A 16,637-nucleotide genomic window follows, 5' to 3' on the forward strand; every position below is an offset into this window, starting at 1 on the left:
TCAACGAATTGTTTTATATGCTAGCAGAAGGGACGCCACTGGGCTGGGGGCGCTGTTGCCGTGGATTGAGGCTAATACTAAAATAAAAATAAATGACTTTTTACTTTTACTAATACTACTTGTACAGGAGTACGCGGGAGGCTAGTAGCGAACGCCACTGGCTGTTGCCGTTGGTCGGCTTGCTAGCAAACCCACCAACCATCAGTCTAGACTAGACTGATGGTACCATCAGCCGCAAAAGTGCATGGCGACCTTATCAATGAATTCATTCATAACTTAATTTCTCCATACAATTTCGCAGCTCACTGTCCCTGTACTGGGGGAGCAGCGACCGGGGGCTCGTCGGCGGGCGTGCAGGAGGCTAGCAAAGGGGACGCCGTAGCGGACGCCACAGGCTGTTGCCATTGGTAGCCTTACTGTACTGATGGTACCTGTATTGGGGGAGCAGCGACCGGGGGCTCGTCGGCGGGCGCGCGGGAGGCTAGCAGAGGGGACGCCGTGGCGGACGCTACGGGCGTGGCGGCCCCGCTGTTGCCGTTGGTGGCTTTGCCGGACATCTGCTGCGCCTGGATCGCCTCTTTCACTTCTTGAAACTTTTCTATGAACTGGAACAAATTCTTAGTTTGAGCAAGAAACACAAATCGATATCAATAAAGTTAGGACTAGGTTAAGCTACTTAATAAAAAACGGACGTACTAAACCTGAAAGGGTTTCTTAGTAGTTTCTACCCACGTAGCTACATCTGCGTAGAATGATGCTTTCTGTGATGAAAACTATGGACATAGGTCCTTCCCCGAGACTCAAACGATCTCCATACCAAAATTACATCTTAATCTAAACCAGTTTAGCGGTTCAAGCATAAATAGGCAACAGACAGACTGAAAGAGAGACAGAGAGTTACTTTCGCATTAATATTATTAGTAGGGATGTATGTACTTACTTTGCCCAGTTCTGCTTCGGACGCGAACCCGAGCCCGTAAACCGTGTTGGCCCGCACGTCGCTCCATTGTCCGAACTTTTGAGACGTCTTCGTGAAGGTCATGTTTGCCGTTATTGTGCTGTTAATCACCGCCTGCGGAAGAACCCAACATTAATATTGTGGTATAGTGTAGCCGACCAATGGTGAGATCCGCAGGAGAACCTAAAGTAACTTGCCCGCAAAACCCTTCGAATCCCACCGACTCGATTCGATATCGTGTTGGCAGAGCCTCACAATTAAAATTGAAAACTTCAAGGTCCCGTTTTGACAGAAATATCGACTGGACAGGAAGTTGAAGGGTTAAATGACAGAGGGCGTGACACATAGCTTATAGATCCGATAGGCGTTCGGGCAGATAGTTTCGTCACCAGTGACCGCAAACTAGAAGTCGCAGCTAGAGATGGGTAGGGGTGAGTAAATACTGAGTATTTACTCAAAGGACCCGATAAATACCCGTATTTACTCATTTAGGTGGGTAAAAACGATTTCTTATAAAATATTCAAAAAGTGAGATTTAAGAACATAATTGTATTTTATTGATGAGTGCTAACGTGTATTAACAATACCTATAAAATAAAAAGCATATAAGACGCTTAATTTAGGAAAAAAAGGTAATTATTAGTGAGATGCAAATTGTGATAATGCATAGTTAACCACTTTGTTTCAAATAAGAAGGTATTTACTTTAAAATATGGTACTTAAATTCTATCGATGTTCTAGATAACTGCATGTCGCGCAAAAGTGCGTGTTTACACGGCACTTACGACCTTTTATTAAGGGTTTTTTAAAGAAAACTCAAAAATGGCTCAACCGATGATGTTCAAAATATTGTTTTTTGTACTGTATTATACGGCTAATCTCCCGATATGTTTTCATATTTTTTCTGAACTTTGGTTCGAAAGTTATAGAGAGATAAACATTATGTTGGCCTTTCGAAACGGTTTTTTTTCCAAAGATATTCAATTTATCCAAAAATGTTCTTAGTAACATTCCAGTTATTTTTAAAGACCCATTTAATGATGTGTAACACGTTGGTGGTTTCTGAGATTTTTTTTTGTGACAATTAGTGACATGTATGGAGTGCCCCTCTTAAAAATACATTTCTTACCATTTTGAGTACTTAATCCAGTAGCTGCTTACAAAATACACCTATATTTCAAATTTATATGCCCCTTTCAGCACTCTAAATAGTTTATACCCACCAATTTGGGTATAAACGAGTAAATACGGGTATATTGAGTAAATACTGAGTATTTACTCGGTATTTACCCGTGAGTATTTACTCACTACCCATCTCTAGTCGCAGCAAATGAAAGCCCCCCACAAAGTGGGACCAATGACGTTATTGTTGGTTCAACTTTGTGGGGGAATCGCAGGGAGATCGCAGAGAACAGCGCAGACCAGTCGTGGAGATTTGGGGGTCCTATATATAGGTAAAAATTTTTGAACTGATCTTGTTTACTTACCTGTACTAACAATGGCATTGTTCTATTACAATCCTATTATCTGCTTTTGTTCTCGTAGGCGCCAACCAATTTACTTACAAAATAAGTTAGAAGTACATTGCATGTATATTGAATTCTAAACCTTATTTCTTGTTGAATGGGGTTAAAATGGTCTAAAAAGATAATATCATATTCAATCTTTTGGAAAGTCACATGCACCTTAGCCACGACAGGGACGTATTCTGTTGTTAAATAAAATATGTAGAAAGATAAAAATGTATAATTATTATACATATTAGTTAATGTCCACTTGCACTCGCATTGACCCACGGTCGCCACATAATTATTATCAAGTCCAGTAAAACGTAGCCAGGGTCGTTAAAATCACAAGGTACAAAATCCAATCGAAAGCAGGGAATGTCCGGTAAAACTTAGCCAAGTTGCGTAAAAGATCAGTAGGAATTGAATAAGAACACATGTACTGAACGAGCGAAAGCCAGTTAGACACTAAGATTTAAAACTACAATCATATCATAATGTGTCCCACAATTTGATAACAGGCCAGGTAATTTTTTTTATTGGTGTCTCGCTCGCTCTTTTATTACAATTGTAGTTAGGTATAGGTCAGAAAAAATTACCACTAAATAACATTCCGACATAAACAGATAAACCACGTGCTTATCAATTGCAACAATGCGAGTACGACCCTGGCGGCACATCTGTTATCTCTAAATGCAAAACGTGTGAATGTTATTCTTACCTTCAAAGCATTTTTATCCTTATGGTAAGACTATAGAGCCGAAAATATAATGGAATTTTATGGTATCTCATAGCTGTTTTTCTACTGGGTGTGTTCTTTTTGAGTGTCGATGGTTGTTAAATGCAAAAAAAGTTAGGTTAGCCATTATTTTGTTAGTTTATTTTGTAGTCTATTATTTAAAAAATAGAGTCGTTAATCTATACTAACATTTCAAGGCGGTTATAATCTGCTTTTACTACGAGGTGATTATCCTAATTTGTGGTTTACCACTCAATGGTATTGTATTCTTGAGACTCTTTGAGTAAACTAGATCAGATCGTTTGATTCACACTATACCTACCCATACCGGCAGTGGAGATCTGTCCCCTCTTTGGTTTTTTGTTAAGACGAAACGGGAGCTGAGCTAAAAGTCAATTTTGAGATTTCAAGCTGAATATACCCGTCGCTCTGACGGGGCGTGAGAGACTGTATTTGTGTGTGTAATGCACGCACACAGATGCGTACGCTTGCACCAGCGCGCGCCTCATTCCCGACAATTTGCAATGTTATTTTTCGTGCGTTACTGCCACGAGGCGTTCACTTATTACTTACTGTGTTGCGATTGGTTTTTTTGACCCGGCTTACGTTTACGGAACTCGATAATCTTTCTACTACTGTGACTTGGCTTTGTTTACTTGACTTTGCTGATCAGCTTATTGTTTTGGACTCCGTGAGTTGTGGTTACCTATTGGACCGCACGCAATTCATCTACCTTTATTCAAGTAATTAAGCGTAATTAGCCGAAACCTTTATAAGAGTGTAATTCATAAGAAGTACATAAGATATAATTTATGTACTGGTTTGCTGTTAGCTTTTAATTGTATCACTTTACATATATGTTACTCAAATAACTAACACGGTTACACTGTTGTAAGAACATTATTTTTCAGGTAGGCCTTATTATACCTACTATAGGCCTTATTACCTCCTAGTACCTTAGTAGTAGTAGTACTACTACGGAAATTGATTCAAAGACTCAAGACTGACTTAAGTGGCAGTAGGGTGTAGGGTTTTTTCTAGGCTTAATGAGTTCGCTGAAGCTTATTTTTTATACTTAGCGCACAGAACCACTAGTTTAACAGTATCAGCTCTAACCACATGTCACCATTTTCTCCTTTACGTAACAAACTCAGGGGCCCAGAATATCCGATGTACCTATCAAATCAAGGTTCTGTACCAAATAAGGCCCGGTTATTATAGTTCGTTATTTTTTAGCATTAGAAAGAAGGTAAACAATCATGACGTGTCTTTTTATTAATAATTATTGCAAAACGCTTTCAAAAATTTGTTTATATTAAGTACTTATGAAAGCGTAAGAACATAAAAAAGTATATGATTAATACATACATACATACATACAATCACGCCTATTTCCCGGAGGGGTAGGCAGAGACCACGGATTTCCACTTGCTACGATCCTGACATACCACTTTCGCTTCCTTCACATTCATAACATTCCTCATACACGCTCGCCGGTTTAGGGTGCTCTTGCTCATTAATATGATTAATATGATTTATAATTCTAACATATTTGCTATGACTTATTTTTCAATGGTAATTTTTAATAAGACATGTCAAAATCTGTTACCTTAATGCAAAAAAACGAACTTTAAGCGTGCTAACTTTCAAAATTTCATTTTTTATAAGATAGTATAAGTAGATGGGCAAAAATTTTGCGTCCATGTCCACCAGTGAGTAAGTGATTGAGATACCTAAACATTTAACTTTATAATGTAAAATGATATAATTTACTAACCTACTCGTTTAATTTCAGGTAGGTTGAATAAGGAACCAAGTAACCATGGGGAGGAGCAGTATTTACTAACATTTTCTTTTTGGGTCTTCAGAGTGTATCGTTTCCTTTTTTTTGCACATATTACACTTAAATATATATTCTCTGTGTAAACCCTTACGTCTTTCAATGACAAAGGCAAGATCAGCAAATGTACAATTTGTATGATCGTGCCTGATATTTGAGATCACAGAAAATAAATATTTTAAATCCACTATTCTGCGATCTTCTAAAATTTTGTTTTATCATGATTCATGATCAAAAAGCTCGGATTCAATAGTCATATCAAACGTCGATTATGCAGTTGATGATGAGCTTGCATTTTCTACCATTGGTGCTGCAAATGCATCAACCGGTGGCGATAAACTTTGCCCTCTTGTAAAACAAATTACTATTGTGATTGTGTCCAGCAAAAGGCCAAAATTCGGTTTACTTTCCTGTTTAAAATATTACTAATTTATTCATATTTCAGATTAGGTACATAGTAACTGTCTGAATGTTACAATGCCAGCTGGCAAATTCTATCACATTTGTTTGTTTGGTAGTCATGGTAACATTCACTTACATTGATATCCTTATTAAGATCTGTATCTTATTATCCAGACCTTAAAATATTGCCACCGTTGCCCTTTAAAAAAATACTGTTTAAATAATTGGCTACTCAAACAATGCTTCTATAGTATAAATAATGACTACACAAAAATGGGTAGTATTGTATATAATGCACGAAATAAGGCCCGATTCTTAAGCGGGTTTAAATTTTGAGGCCGTGTCCGCTAATACTATAGACAAAATATCAAGTTTAATAAACACAAAAAAAAAACATTGATGGGCCTTATTTTATAATTTAGGCCTTACTTTGTAATTTAAAGTAGAGTTAGGCCAAGAAAAATCTATAGCGATTTTGATAGAACACGCAGTGCAAGTATTATTTCAAACGTCGCTTCTATGAAATTATGACATATAAATAACACTTGCACTGCGTGTGCTATCAAAATTGCTGTAGACTTTTCTTGGTCTGACTCTAAAATATTCTTTATTACACCACAAACATAAAAACAAATTTAAAAAAAACCGGCGAAGTGCAAGTCGGACTCGCACACGAAGGGTTCCGTACCATTATTTATAAAAACGGTCACCCATCCAAGTACTGACCCCGCCCGACGTTGCTTAACTTCGGTCAAAAATCACGTTTGTTGTATGGGAGGCCCCACTAAAATTTTTATTTTATCCTGTTTTTAGTATTTGTTGTTATAGCGGCAACAGAAATAAATCATCTGTGAAAATTTCAACTGTCTAGCTATCACGGTTCGTGAGATACAGCCTGGTGACAGACGGACGGACGGACAGCGGAATCTTTGAAAGCCCGCCTTTGCGCTCGTGGCTTTACACAAATTGAAGGTCTTGATTACTATGAAACTTTTTCACCAACCACCAGATATGAATCTATTAGAATATTGCTAAGCATTGCTGCTCAATTGAATTGGAATATAAGACAATTGGATGTTAAAACAGCATTCTTATATGGAGTCCTAGAAGAGGACATATTCATGGAAGTGCCTGAAGGTGTTAAAGCACCAGCACCTAATAAGATATGCAAATTGGAGAAGTCCCTCTATGGGCTGAAACAAGCGTCCAGATGCTGGAATAAGAAATTTACAGATTTTTTAGTGAAATTTGGTTTCAAACAATCACAGGCAGATAGTTGTGTTTTTGTAGGTAATTTTGAGAAAGTGAAAGCACTGTTAATCTTGTATGTTGATGACGCTCTGGTTATGTCTGAGTCTACTAGAGTTTTGGACCTGATTGTTGGCCATTTGAAGACAGGTTTTCAAATTAAAGAAATTGATTTGAACAAATATGTAGGATTAGAAATAGTCAAGAGCAATGGCGCTATCTGTGTCCATCAGAAAAGATATATCGAGCAGATAATAGGTAAGTTCAATATGAATACTGCTAATGCATGCAATACACCTGTTGATGTTAACGTGCTTATTCAAAAAAATGAAACTGAAAATGATAGGATTGACTTTCCATATCGTGAAGCTATTGGCTCGCTATTGTTCTTGGCAAATGCAACTTGGCCTGACATATGCTTTGGTGTCAATGTTTTAAGTAGATATATTAACAATCCTAGTTTGCAGCATGTAGCTCAAGTAAAAAGAATAATCAAATACCTTATAAAAACAAAAGATGTTTGTATTAGATATGAAAAGCAGTCAGACTTAGTTGGTTATTCAGACTCAGATTATGCCGGGGATTTAGACACTAGAAAGTCAACTACGGGTTACTTGTTCATGTTAAACGGTGGGCCTATTTCTTGGGCTAGTCAGAAGCAGCCCTGTGTGGCCTTATCAACATGCGAAGCTGAATTTTTGGCTGGTTGTGAAGCAGCCAAAAATCTTTTATGGCTAAAGCAGTTTTTTAAAGACATAGACTTTGACATGAATTGTACAACTTTGTGTATGGACAATCAAAGTGCTATAAAGCTGATAAATAACCCAGTGTTTCATAAGAAAAGTAAGCACATAGATGTAAAATTTAATTTCATTCGTGAGAAGGTCCAACAAAAGTTGATTGATATTAAATATGTTCCTAGTTCAGAACAACTTGCGGACATTTTTACCAAGGCTTTACCGGCTGTTCAGTTTATGAACATTAGAGATCAGATACTTTCAGTATTGTAATTTTATTTGTTTACAGTCAAGAAGTTGTTCTGTTAATGGTTTATAGTTTTGTTTTAGTTAAATATGTACTGTGAGTAATTGTACTAAATAGCATTAGCCATTTCAAATTTAGTGGGAGTATTGAATATAGAAATTTGATATTGGCTGATTAGACTGCTGTCATAGACAGCGCTTTAGTTTTTATGTTTAGTTCCTAAACTGGCCATGTGTCGCTAGTGGTACGATGGTAGACGTTCGGTCGCTTACGTTTACTTACCGGTGTTGTTCGATATAATATATTAATTATTTACGAAAGTCTTCTTGTTTTTCTTATATCGCCAAGTAGTAATAGGGTCCCGTGTTTTACCCTTTGGGTACGGAACCCTAAAACCGATTTACAATGTAAATAAAGGTAGCAACAGGCGGTCTTATCGCTGTTAGTTCTTATTCTTCGTTTGTTTAGCATTAGAGTGAAGGTGACGTGTCTTTTTTAAGCATGCAATCGTATAATTATTTAGCTTTTTTTGTAATAGTTATGTACTTAGTGGTTAATATTAGCATTTACTATTTTTTTTTCAATAATGCTTAAAAACGAAGTATAGACATGGGGCTGTCCATAAATTACGTCATCGATTTTTGACAATTTTGGACCCCCCCCCCTAAAATCATCCAAAAATCATGCTTCGAATGACCCCGTTTCCTCCTACGTCGTGCTACCGTCATCCGATGTCCAGACCCCCCCCCCCCCCTAATTTGAAATGACGTAATTTATGAATAGCCCCCATGACAACCAAATATTAACGCCATTGTAGGGCAGGATATACAGAACATGAATCATTAGTACTGTCACGCTCCGTGATTGTTGAGCCATTTAGGGTTCTAGCTAAATTGGACATTCCATAGAGCACGAGTAAGTATGGAACAACCAATTCAGCTAGGACCCTAAATTGCTCGACAATTACGAAGCGTGCCTGTAGGTACCTAAAAATTTTGTTAACCCATTTTAACCATGCAATAAAATATTTTTGATTTTGATTTCTAATTTGAAATATTAGAATCAAAAAGTTCATAATAGATTGTATATCATAACTACAAAAATGTGTTCCCTACTCTCAACCCAAAACCCCTTGTATCTTAGGATCTAGATATTTTCACACAAGACGGTTTATCGATAACTTCTTACATCACTAGATTATCGACATTAAATGTCGACTATTGCCCATCACTTTTCTGGCTGTGTACGTATTTAGAAACTTGACTCCGCCCCTAAAATTAGTGCGATAGGGACAACTGCAGCTGAGGCGAAAAATCCTGCGTAAAAATGACAAAAATCGAGGTTTCGTAGTCCTCTTTTTCCTCCCCCAAAACTTAACCAATCGTAACCAAATTTGGAAATCTAAATGATTATGAAATTATCTGTGTCGGACCGTTTTGCTTTTTTGGCTAATTGATATCAGTTTTGAATACCACGCCTCTCATTGCGGCATAGTCTATTAGGCCATTTTGGCCGTTTTTGAAGGGCTCTAGCGCCTTAAAAAACAAAAATATCAAAAAAAGCAAAACGGTCCGACACAGATATTGACAATATTAATCTGTGTTGAAAAAATCATTGCTCTAGCTTCAAAAACCACGGAGGAAAACGAGGACTACGTTTGTATGGAGGAATGACCACTCCTGTTGGCTCTTAAGTACGCACCTTGGTCCCTTCAACGCTGATGATGCGATACAGGTTTCTCGACGAGTCGTAGAAGAACGAGACGGAAACAGCGGCGGAGCTGGCCGACATCCACGATCGCTTCGTCTTCGGGTCTATGTGGAACACGTGCGCCTTGCACGTGAAGATTGGCTGCTCACTGCGGGAGAGAGATAGCGTCAGTCCTTTGCACTGTTACTCGAATTAGAGCATGGTAAATATAGAAGACTACACATAATACATAACACCATGTGCTCCGCATGTCTCATCAATGATGAGACATAGTCACATTGCGGAGCACATAGTCATCATTGTTGAACGAAGCGCTATATACCATTTTTGGTTTTTAAGGTACGCACATGAAAACTGTCAACTAGCTAGCAGTAGCTATTGACTTATGAGTGTTATGATTTCTAAATCATCCTGTCTGGCAAAACCATTTTATGTTTCGAAAGTATAAATAAATATCTAGGCGACTGATTAGGTATATACTATTTAAAAATAATATTAAGGATTCATAGTCTTTTCTATTTACAAACCTCTGCTTGAACCTAGAGTGGAAATAATCTATCGGATGCGGCAATTCAAAAGGAACAGATAGCATGATAGGGGCGGTAAATGTGCAATCAAGAAATCCGCTTAAAATTGCCGGCATCATATTGCACGAAAGTGACGCAGGCATATTTGCGCAAATACCACTGCCAATAGTGAAGATCGAGTTATTCTTACTAGTTACCGCCAAGTTTTTACCAGTGCTAACAACTTGGTGGTAACAGGTGGGAATAATCCACAGCGAAATGTGTTGCGGGCATCAAGATTTTAGAAGTAACTAGTACTCCAATTCTACATTTTATAGAAAAATACATTAACACGAAAATTTAAGATTTTACTCAAATCCAGAACACCTTGGTTTCCAGCAAAGTTACGAGCACTAGGAGAACTCAATGAAAAGTGTCTGACAGTAATTTTCACTTTCCATCAAGTGGATCAACATGCACGACGGAAATTCGTGAAATAATAATCGCGTAGTGCAGCAATAGAGGAGCTACACACCTGCATTGTTGCTAGATATAGTTTAACCTAAATGTCTATTCAGAGCCCTTATCGACAGGCGACTGGGTCTGGAGTGGTGCCAGCTATCACGCTACATTAAACAACCAGGTAAGTTAAGTACTATGAAGTTTGTAGTACGTTTAAAACGTGTTAAGCGATACAGGATCAACCGCATGTTCTCAACATTTATTAAAATACTAGATGCAATGCATATTTACACGACATTTCAGCCCGCTATAGTCATAAGTTATTGTTATTTGGCCTAGCTGGAGGCAAAGGAATGTAATGAGTTATGAAACCTACACTTGCACAAATTAAAGTCGAATTGGAATTAAATAGGAATCGTTTTAGCAACACACTTATCGTCACACCGAATGCAAATGAAGAATTCCATAACAAATGCGGTCCATAAATTTACCAGGAGAAAAAAAAACATAGTAGTTACCTAATATAGGTACCTATTTTCCTGGACGTGAACCTAGATGCGCTTTTAGTGATAAGCGCACTAAATCTAAATATACAGGCAAATTTTATGATAAATCAGCCACATTTCTCGAGGCATTGTTCCTCATTATATCATCAACGCGGTCAGAAACAAAGGCAGTGAGGTAACCAGAGGCTAAATATAGTATGTTTACTCTCAGCGGTAAGAATATTGAATTTCAAAGGGAAAGAAAAGCCTTATCGGGGGACAATATAGCCCGAAGCATGCCCCGAGGTTATTATCTATTACTAATCGCTTTTCGCAAGCGCGGGTGGGAAATCCTCCGATGAACCATAGAAAGTAACGAACGTGAACAACGAAATTGGATGATCTTCTGTCACCAACTCTATCGTTCCTACGGTTTTCCATCAGTAAAAGAGATGGGGATATACATTAACATAGTGCGATTATCAAAGTAGGACCTCTGTATGTATGTATTTTCAGACTACTCAGATTTTTTAAGGATCTTGAGATCGCAGTTACACTGGTAACGCTTGACGCCTTCGCGCTACTTCGTAGTAAATAATTAAAGATTTAATCTCTTAAATAACACTAGGTCCTTTAGGTCGGTATTTAGAGTCTGTACGGAAAGAGAAGAGTCGTGGAATGTATTGGGTCCCAAACATTCCAAGACTCTTCTCTTTCCGCACTGACTCTACTGTGCGTGTACGGTCGTTTCGACGATACGAGCATACACGCGCGTTACATTTCCTACATTTTGTTGTTACGAACTTACACGCGCGTTACTTTTCCCTACATTTGGTCTATACGAGCGTACACGCGCGTAGGCGTATAAAACGCTAGTCTGAAACCGCCCTTCAATCGCACAAGCGTTGAACTCGTAGGAATCTGATTTATGACAATAGCTTTCAGCTATTGTACGGAGTGTGCGTACCTAACCCGAGATCGCACTTTATCGGGTCTAGAGTCTGACGCTCGCTTGATCAGTACTCGACGGGAATCATGACATCACGAGCCCATCAATCAAATGGTCATTATAAACTGACGATACTTTTATCCATAGAATTGAGTGTAATCCGGGAAATATTGCTTTGTTAATAGGGAAGCATTTTCGTACCGTGTCGTAGGGCTTAATACCTACTAAGCACTCAGAAATTATGACAGCGACAGATTAAAGGTCCTAAATAAATAGATACCTCGAGTAGTAATTACATTGTTAGCTATGTTAAAAGTGCCTACAAAAATAATAGAAAAAGTTTTGGCCGAAAACAAACATTAGCAAGCTTCATACTGAGTAATATTCATTCACCTTCAAAATTAGGCCAAACCGTAAACGTAATTTATAGTAATTAACAAGTTATTTCTGTTAAGTGGTTAGTAAACTGGCGATCATGTTTCAAGGTTAGCATGTAAAAATGGATGTCATGTAAACATGAGTGCATGAGATTAGAGGAACAAGGTAAATGTGAAATAACATAAAAATAACGGCCAAGTGCGAGTCGGACTTGCGCACGAAGGGTTCCGTATGAAGGGAGCCCCACTTAAATATTAATTTTATTCTGTTTTTAGTATTTGTTGTTGTAGCGGCAACAGAAATACATCATCTGTGAAAATTTCAACTGCCTTGCAGACAGACGGACGGACATACGGACAGTCAGATAGACAGACAGACGGACAGCAAAGTCTTAGTAATAGGGTCCCGTTTTTACCCTTTGGGTACAGAACCCATAGTGTGGACAATACTAAATGGAATTTTAGTTTATTGTAATAAGAACCTATCTTCTACTGGCCAAGCATGTAAAAAAAAAAGATTCCAACAATTTGAGAAACTTCTCCTTTTTACGGAGTCATTTCATAATTAATAAATTAGATAATTGAAAATAATTTCCGTAAAACTTCCATTGGCTTACAAAATGATTCAAGTATTAAAATGAGACTTCAAAAATGGAAGAAAACAATACTCACAATATTTCATTAACAATATCCATTTTTGCTGGTTGCAATAATACCAGTCACTTGACAATTCGGCACAAGACTCGAGAGTCAATAAGTGCTAAAATATCAAGATAAAGGGGTTAGGTTTGACAGCAGATAGCCGGGATGCTTGAGAAAGGAATGTGGTGATAAGATATGACATGTAATGTGTGAACTACAACCTAAGTTAGATGTACTATCTACCTAGTCCATTGTAGTTAAATTTGTTGTGTTTTCAAATAATGGGAAATTCGGACATGATTGAAATTAATAATGTTGGTAGTTATTTTTGGTAATATTTTCTGGTAAACTTCTTAAACCTGACTATTTTACAGAATTTACCAACAGACAAAGAATCTAATGAGGGCAGATCTAGTGTGAAACCGGACTAATCCCAATAAGACCTAGTTCCCTCTGGGTTTCAAGGTCAGATGGCAGTCGCTTTTCGCAAAAACTAGTCCCTGAGTATTGACTTAGGGCTTTTTTTTTTTTTCGAAATCAAATATTTATTGCGTTTCATGTGTACATTTGATGCTTATTTAAAAATAGCTTAAAGCTAAGTACAGTCTCAACATGAACCCTGAGAGGGTATAGCAACATTAAAAATATGAATAGACAATATCAACTAATTCAAATCTTAATAATAACAATAATTTTCACAATAATTATAGCGACTATCGACTTATACAACTGAATAATCTATTACTCGCTTAAGAATTCTTGTATGCTATAGTAGGATTTGCTGATTAAATATTGTTTTAGTTGTGTTTTAAATCTAAGGATGTTGGTTTCTACCTGTATCGACTTTGGAATTTTATTGTATATACTAACTGACATGGCAAATGGACCAGAGTGTATCATTTTCATATTTGAGTTAATCTGGTATGGGGTCGTAAATTTGACGGACGAGAATTGTCTTGGGATCAGTTATCAAGCGGACAACTCCCATGAGCCATGGCAAAATGGCGGGATAATACGAGGAAGAAGGGCAGGTTTAAATTCAGTGTAAATTCAGGGAATATGAAATAGGATTGGTAGGTCTGTTCTTAGAATAAATCAAGCACATATGGAGAAATACTTGTTTGAAGATTTAATAAATTATTGTTTGCTAATGAAGTTGTCAGCCAATATTTAAAACAATAAGATTAATGTAATAAAATAGTGGTCCTAGCTTATGGCTATTGTGTTACTATATCTAAAATTAGGGATAATTAACCTATGTATTGTTCTTTTTTTACGTTTTCAGGATAGTTTGGTATTAATTGTGAAAATCACTTACTCCATTTCAGTTATGGGGGCCAGGATGCCTGAATTTTTATCGTCACGCATTATGACAAACGAATTACTATTAATAATGTAATTTTAATAGGATTTATGCAAATATTTCGCTAATATACGCCCTAACGTAACAGGCGCTCACAACCAAGTAAAAGATTGCTCAGGTATGAAGTTTTTAAAAATAGAACCTTCTGACCCGAGCCCAGGCGACCTTACTGGCCGTAAATCCACTCGATCGTATGCAATCGATGTGCAATTGCCTATTTAGGCGGAAATAGATGCAATGTTCTACGAGTGTTAACGAAAGCGCAGGAAATAGGGTGTAATTGATTGAAAGGGTCACATATTTACGTCCCCCACACGTTTATTTGACGTCATAGGTTGTTGTGATTGTAAATAATAGCGATCCTTGGAGAGCAAACTTAAAATACCCCTACGCATGGGTAAAATGCATCCCCTCCCTCGAAATGCCAAGGGGCATTAGAAATGGATTATCTTGGGTAATGTATACGTAAGAAACCGAGAGTTTCATTAATTAAATTCGACTGGGACTATAGAATAAAACTTACCCCATCGTTTCTTTTCCTGCTGTCATTTAAACACAATATTTGAGAAAATGTTTTACTTCATAATTTCCAATTTTCCTCACACGAGCTGTCACAAGCGGCGATCGCACCATAAACTAAAGACTATCTTCGAGCTACCAACTATAAACAATAAAGTAAGTTTTGAGGAGCTTTGGAGACTATTTTGACTGTCTATGACTGTCGTATCATTGAAATCAAAACTGTATTAAAACCGTACCCCATTTAAACTATTTTGTTTTCAATGTATAATTTTACTCGACTTTCATAAATACAAACAAAACTGCATTATTATTTTATTTTATTTCTTATGGTCATGGTTCTTATTGCCCTCTAGTGGCAAAGTAACGAAACTTGTAACTTTTAATTCTGCTACTCCTCACTAGATGGCTAAATTCCTGTGTACTTTTCTACTCACCGCTAGATAGCCTAAAAATTTGAAATTCCTATCCAAAACAGATAGATGGCTCTGTATTATAAAAAAACACACTATTTATTTTAAACAAAAGTGGTCGACCATGACTTCAGCAACTGTCAGATAGGGTACCTACATACAAGCATACAAGGTTCTGAAATTGAGAATATTGCCTCATATTGAACTTTTATTTTTTAAGTCAATTATTGGTAGACTGCATGTCTTTCTTTACCTTTAGCCTAATACCTTAATAAGTTGGTCTGAGGCTTACCTACCTACGTACAAAATTACACTACACCTACAATGAAATAATTACGTTCCTTCAAAGAATAAGTACACCCCTCCTTTAGGTAATTTTATTATCATAAAAGCACCTGTAAGTTGAAAAAGTTTACGACTTTCCAAGTTTCCCAGGCAAAAGGAACACAATTATGAGTAGGTAATAGCCGTATAGTTGAATTATCGAGAAATTGGAATTGCATTTGTAGTGGTTGTATGCTGATAGTACAAGAAAATAGAAAATTCAAATATAGAATGCCTGTAAACAAACAATACTACTACATATGCAATTCCACACTCTCGATGATTCAACTATAATAGGTATTAAAAACTGGTGTAAAAATGTGGAGTAAAGAATCGAAAAACATTTTAATTAGGTCCTAGACAGGTTGCTTACAAGTGCACCGTGCAGGCGATCTCCAGATTTGATATTGGCAATAAAGCAAATCTTCAAATTAAAAATAATAATATAACGAGAAGTGGAGTAAAAATAAGCATGTGATATAGGTATTATATAAGCAGCCCAACACGACATTAGCCCTAACATACCTAATAGCCTATATAGGTGCTTGTGTCATATCATAGGTCATCTCTGGATTTGTTAGCATTCATTAGGTACCTAGCTACGGTTTTCGTTCACTTTCTGAGTGTACTCTACCTAAGTGTACCCTACCATAGAGAAATAGGGTAATAATGTGATCCTCAAGAATGCATCAGTTTCAGCTACACGCACAACATTCGGCAAACAGTGAAAGCACGTGTTATACAACGCAATCGATTGGCGTTATTTGTGTGCTTAATGAGAAGCTATCTCAACATTTGATCTGCAGTCACAATAAAATGTGTGTTGTAATTTGTAATGTAGCTGTTTCAATCCACGTGTGCCCCACGAATCACTTTTTCGTAGTCTCGCGCCGCAATGTCATTAGTTCACGAGTAGATTTCGTACTTTTACCCAAGGCTCGGAACCGGTTTTTTCTTCATAAGTACAAAAAATACCGGTATTATTACGTTCTATTTATTCTTTGGTTTATTATTGAATTTTTAAGGGGACAATCTAATAATACGAAGTTGTTAACTAAATACATGATTCAGTCTTACGTAAAGAGCAAAAAATAATTAAAAATTTTGGGCTATTTCGGGTTTTACAAAAAAACCGGTTCCGAGCTGTGCTTTTGCCCTCTATACCTTACGAGCATTGTGTCCTGCAAGATCTTCCGATCTTAATTTTTGTG

At 37.2% G+C, this 16,637-nt stretch overlaps 1 protein-coding gene across 2 annotated transcripts in view; it reads right to left on the minus strand.

Moving 5' to 3' along the window:
- LOC134802172 (homer protein homolog 2) overlaps positions 1-14,916 on the minus strand; it is a 35,494-nt gene extending 20,578 nt beyond the window's left edge. Inside the window, exons 1-4 of one of the 2 annotated variants that reach the window (XM_063774777.1) lie at positions 14,694-14,916; positions 9,378-9,534; positions 941-1,072; positions 432-605 (exon numbers count right to left, since the gene is read on the minus strand). In XM_063774777.1, the coding sequence (XP_063630847.1) occupies positions 432-605; positions 941-1,072; positions 9,378-9,534; positions 14,694-14,719 (489 nt within the window). In that variant the 5' untranslated portion in view covers positions 14,720-14,916. The other variant, XM_063774769.1, reaches the window with a different exon arrangement.
- Positions 14,917-16,637: the final 1,721 nt, after the last annotated feature.

This window comes from Cydia splendana, chromosome 2 (genome assembly GCF_910591565.1).
Source record: "Cydia splendana chromosome 2, ilCydSple1.2, whole genome shotgun sequence".
NCBI lineage: Eukaryota > Metazoa > Arthropoda > Insecta > Lepidoptera > Tortricidae > Cydia > Cydia splendana.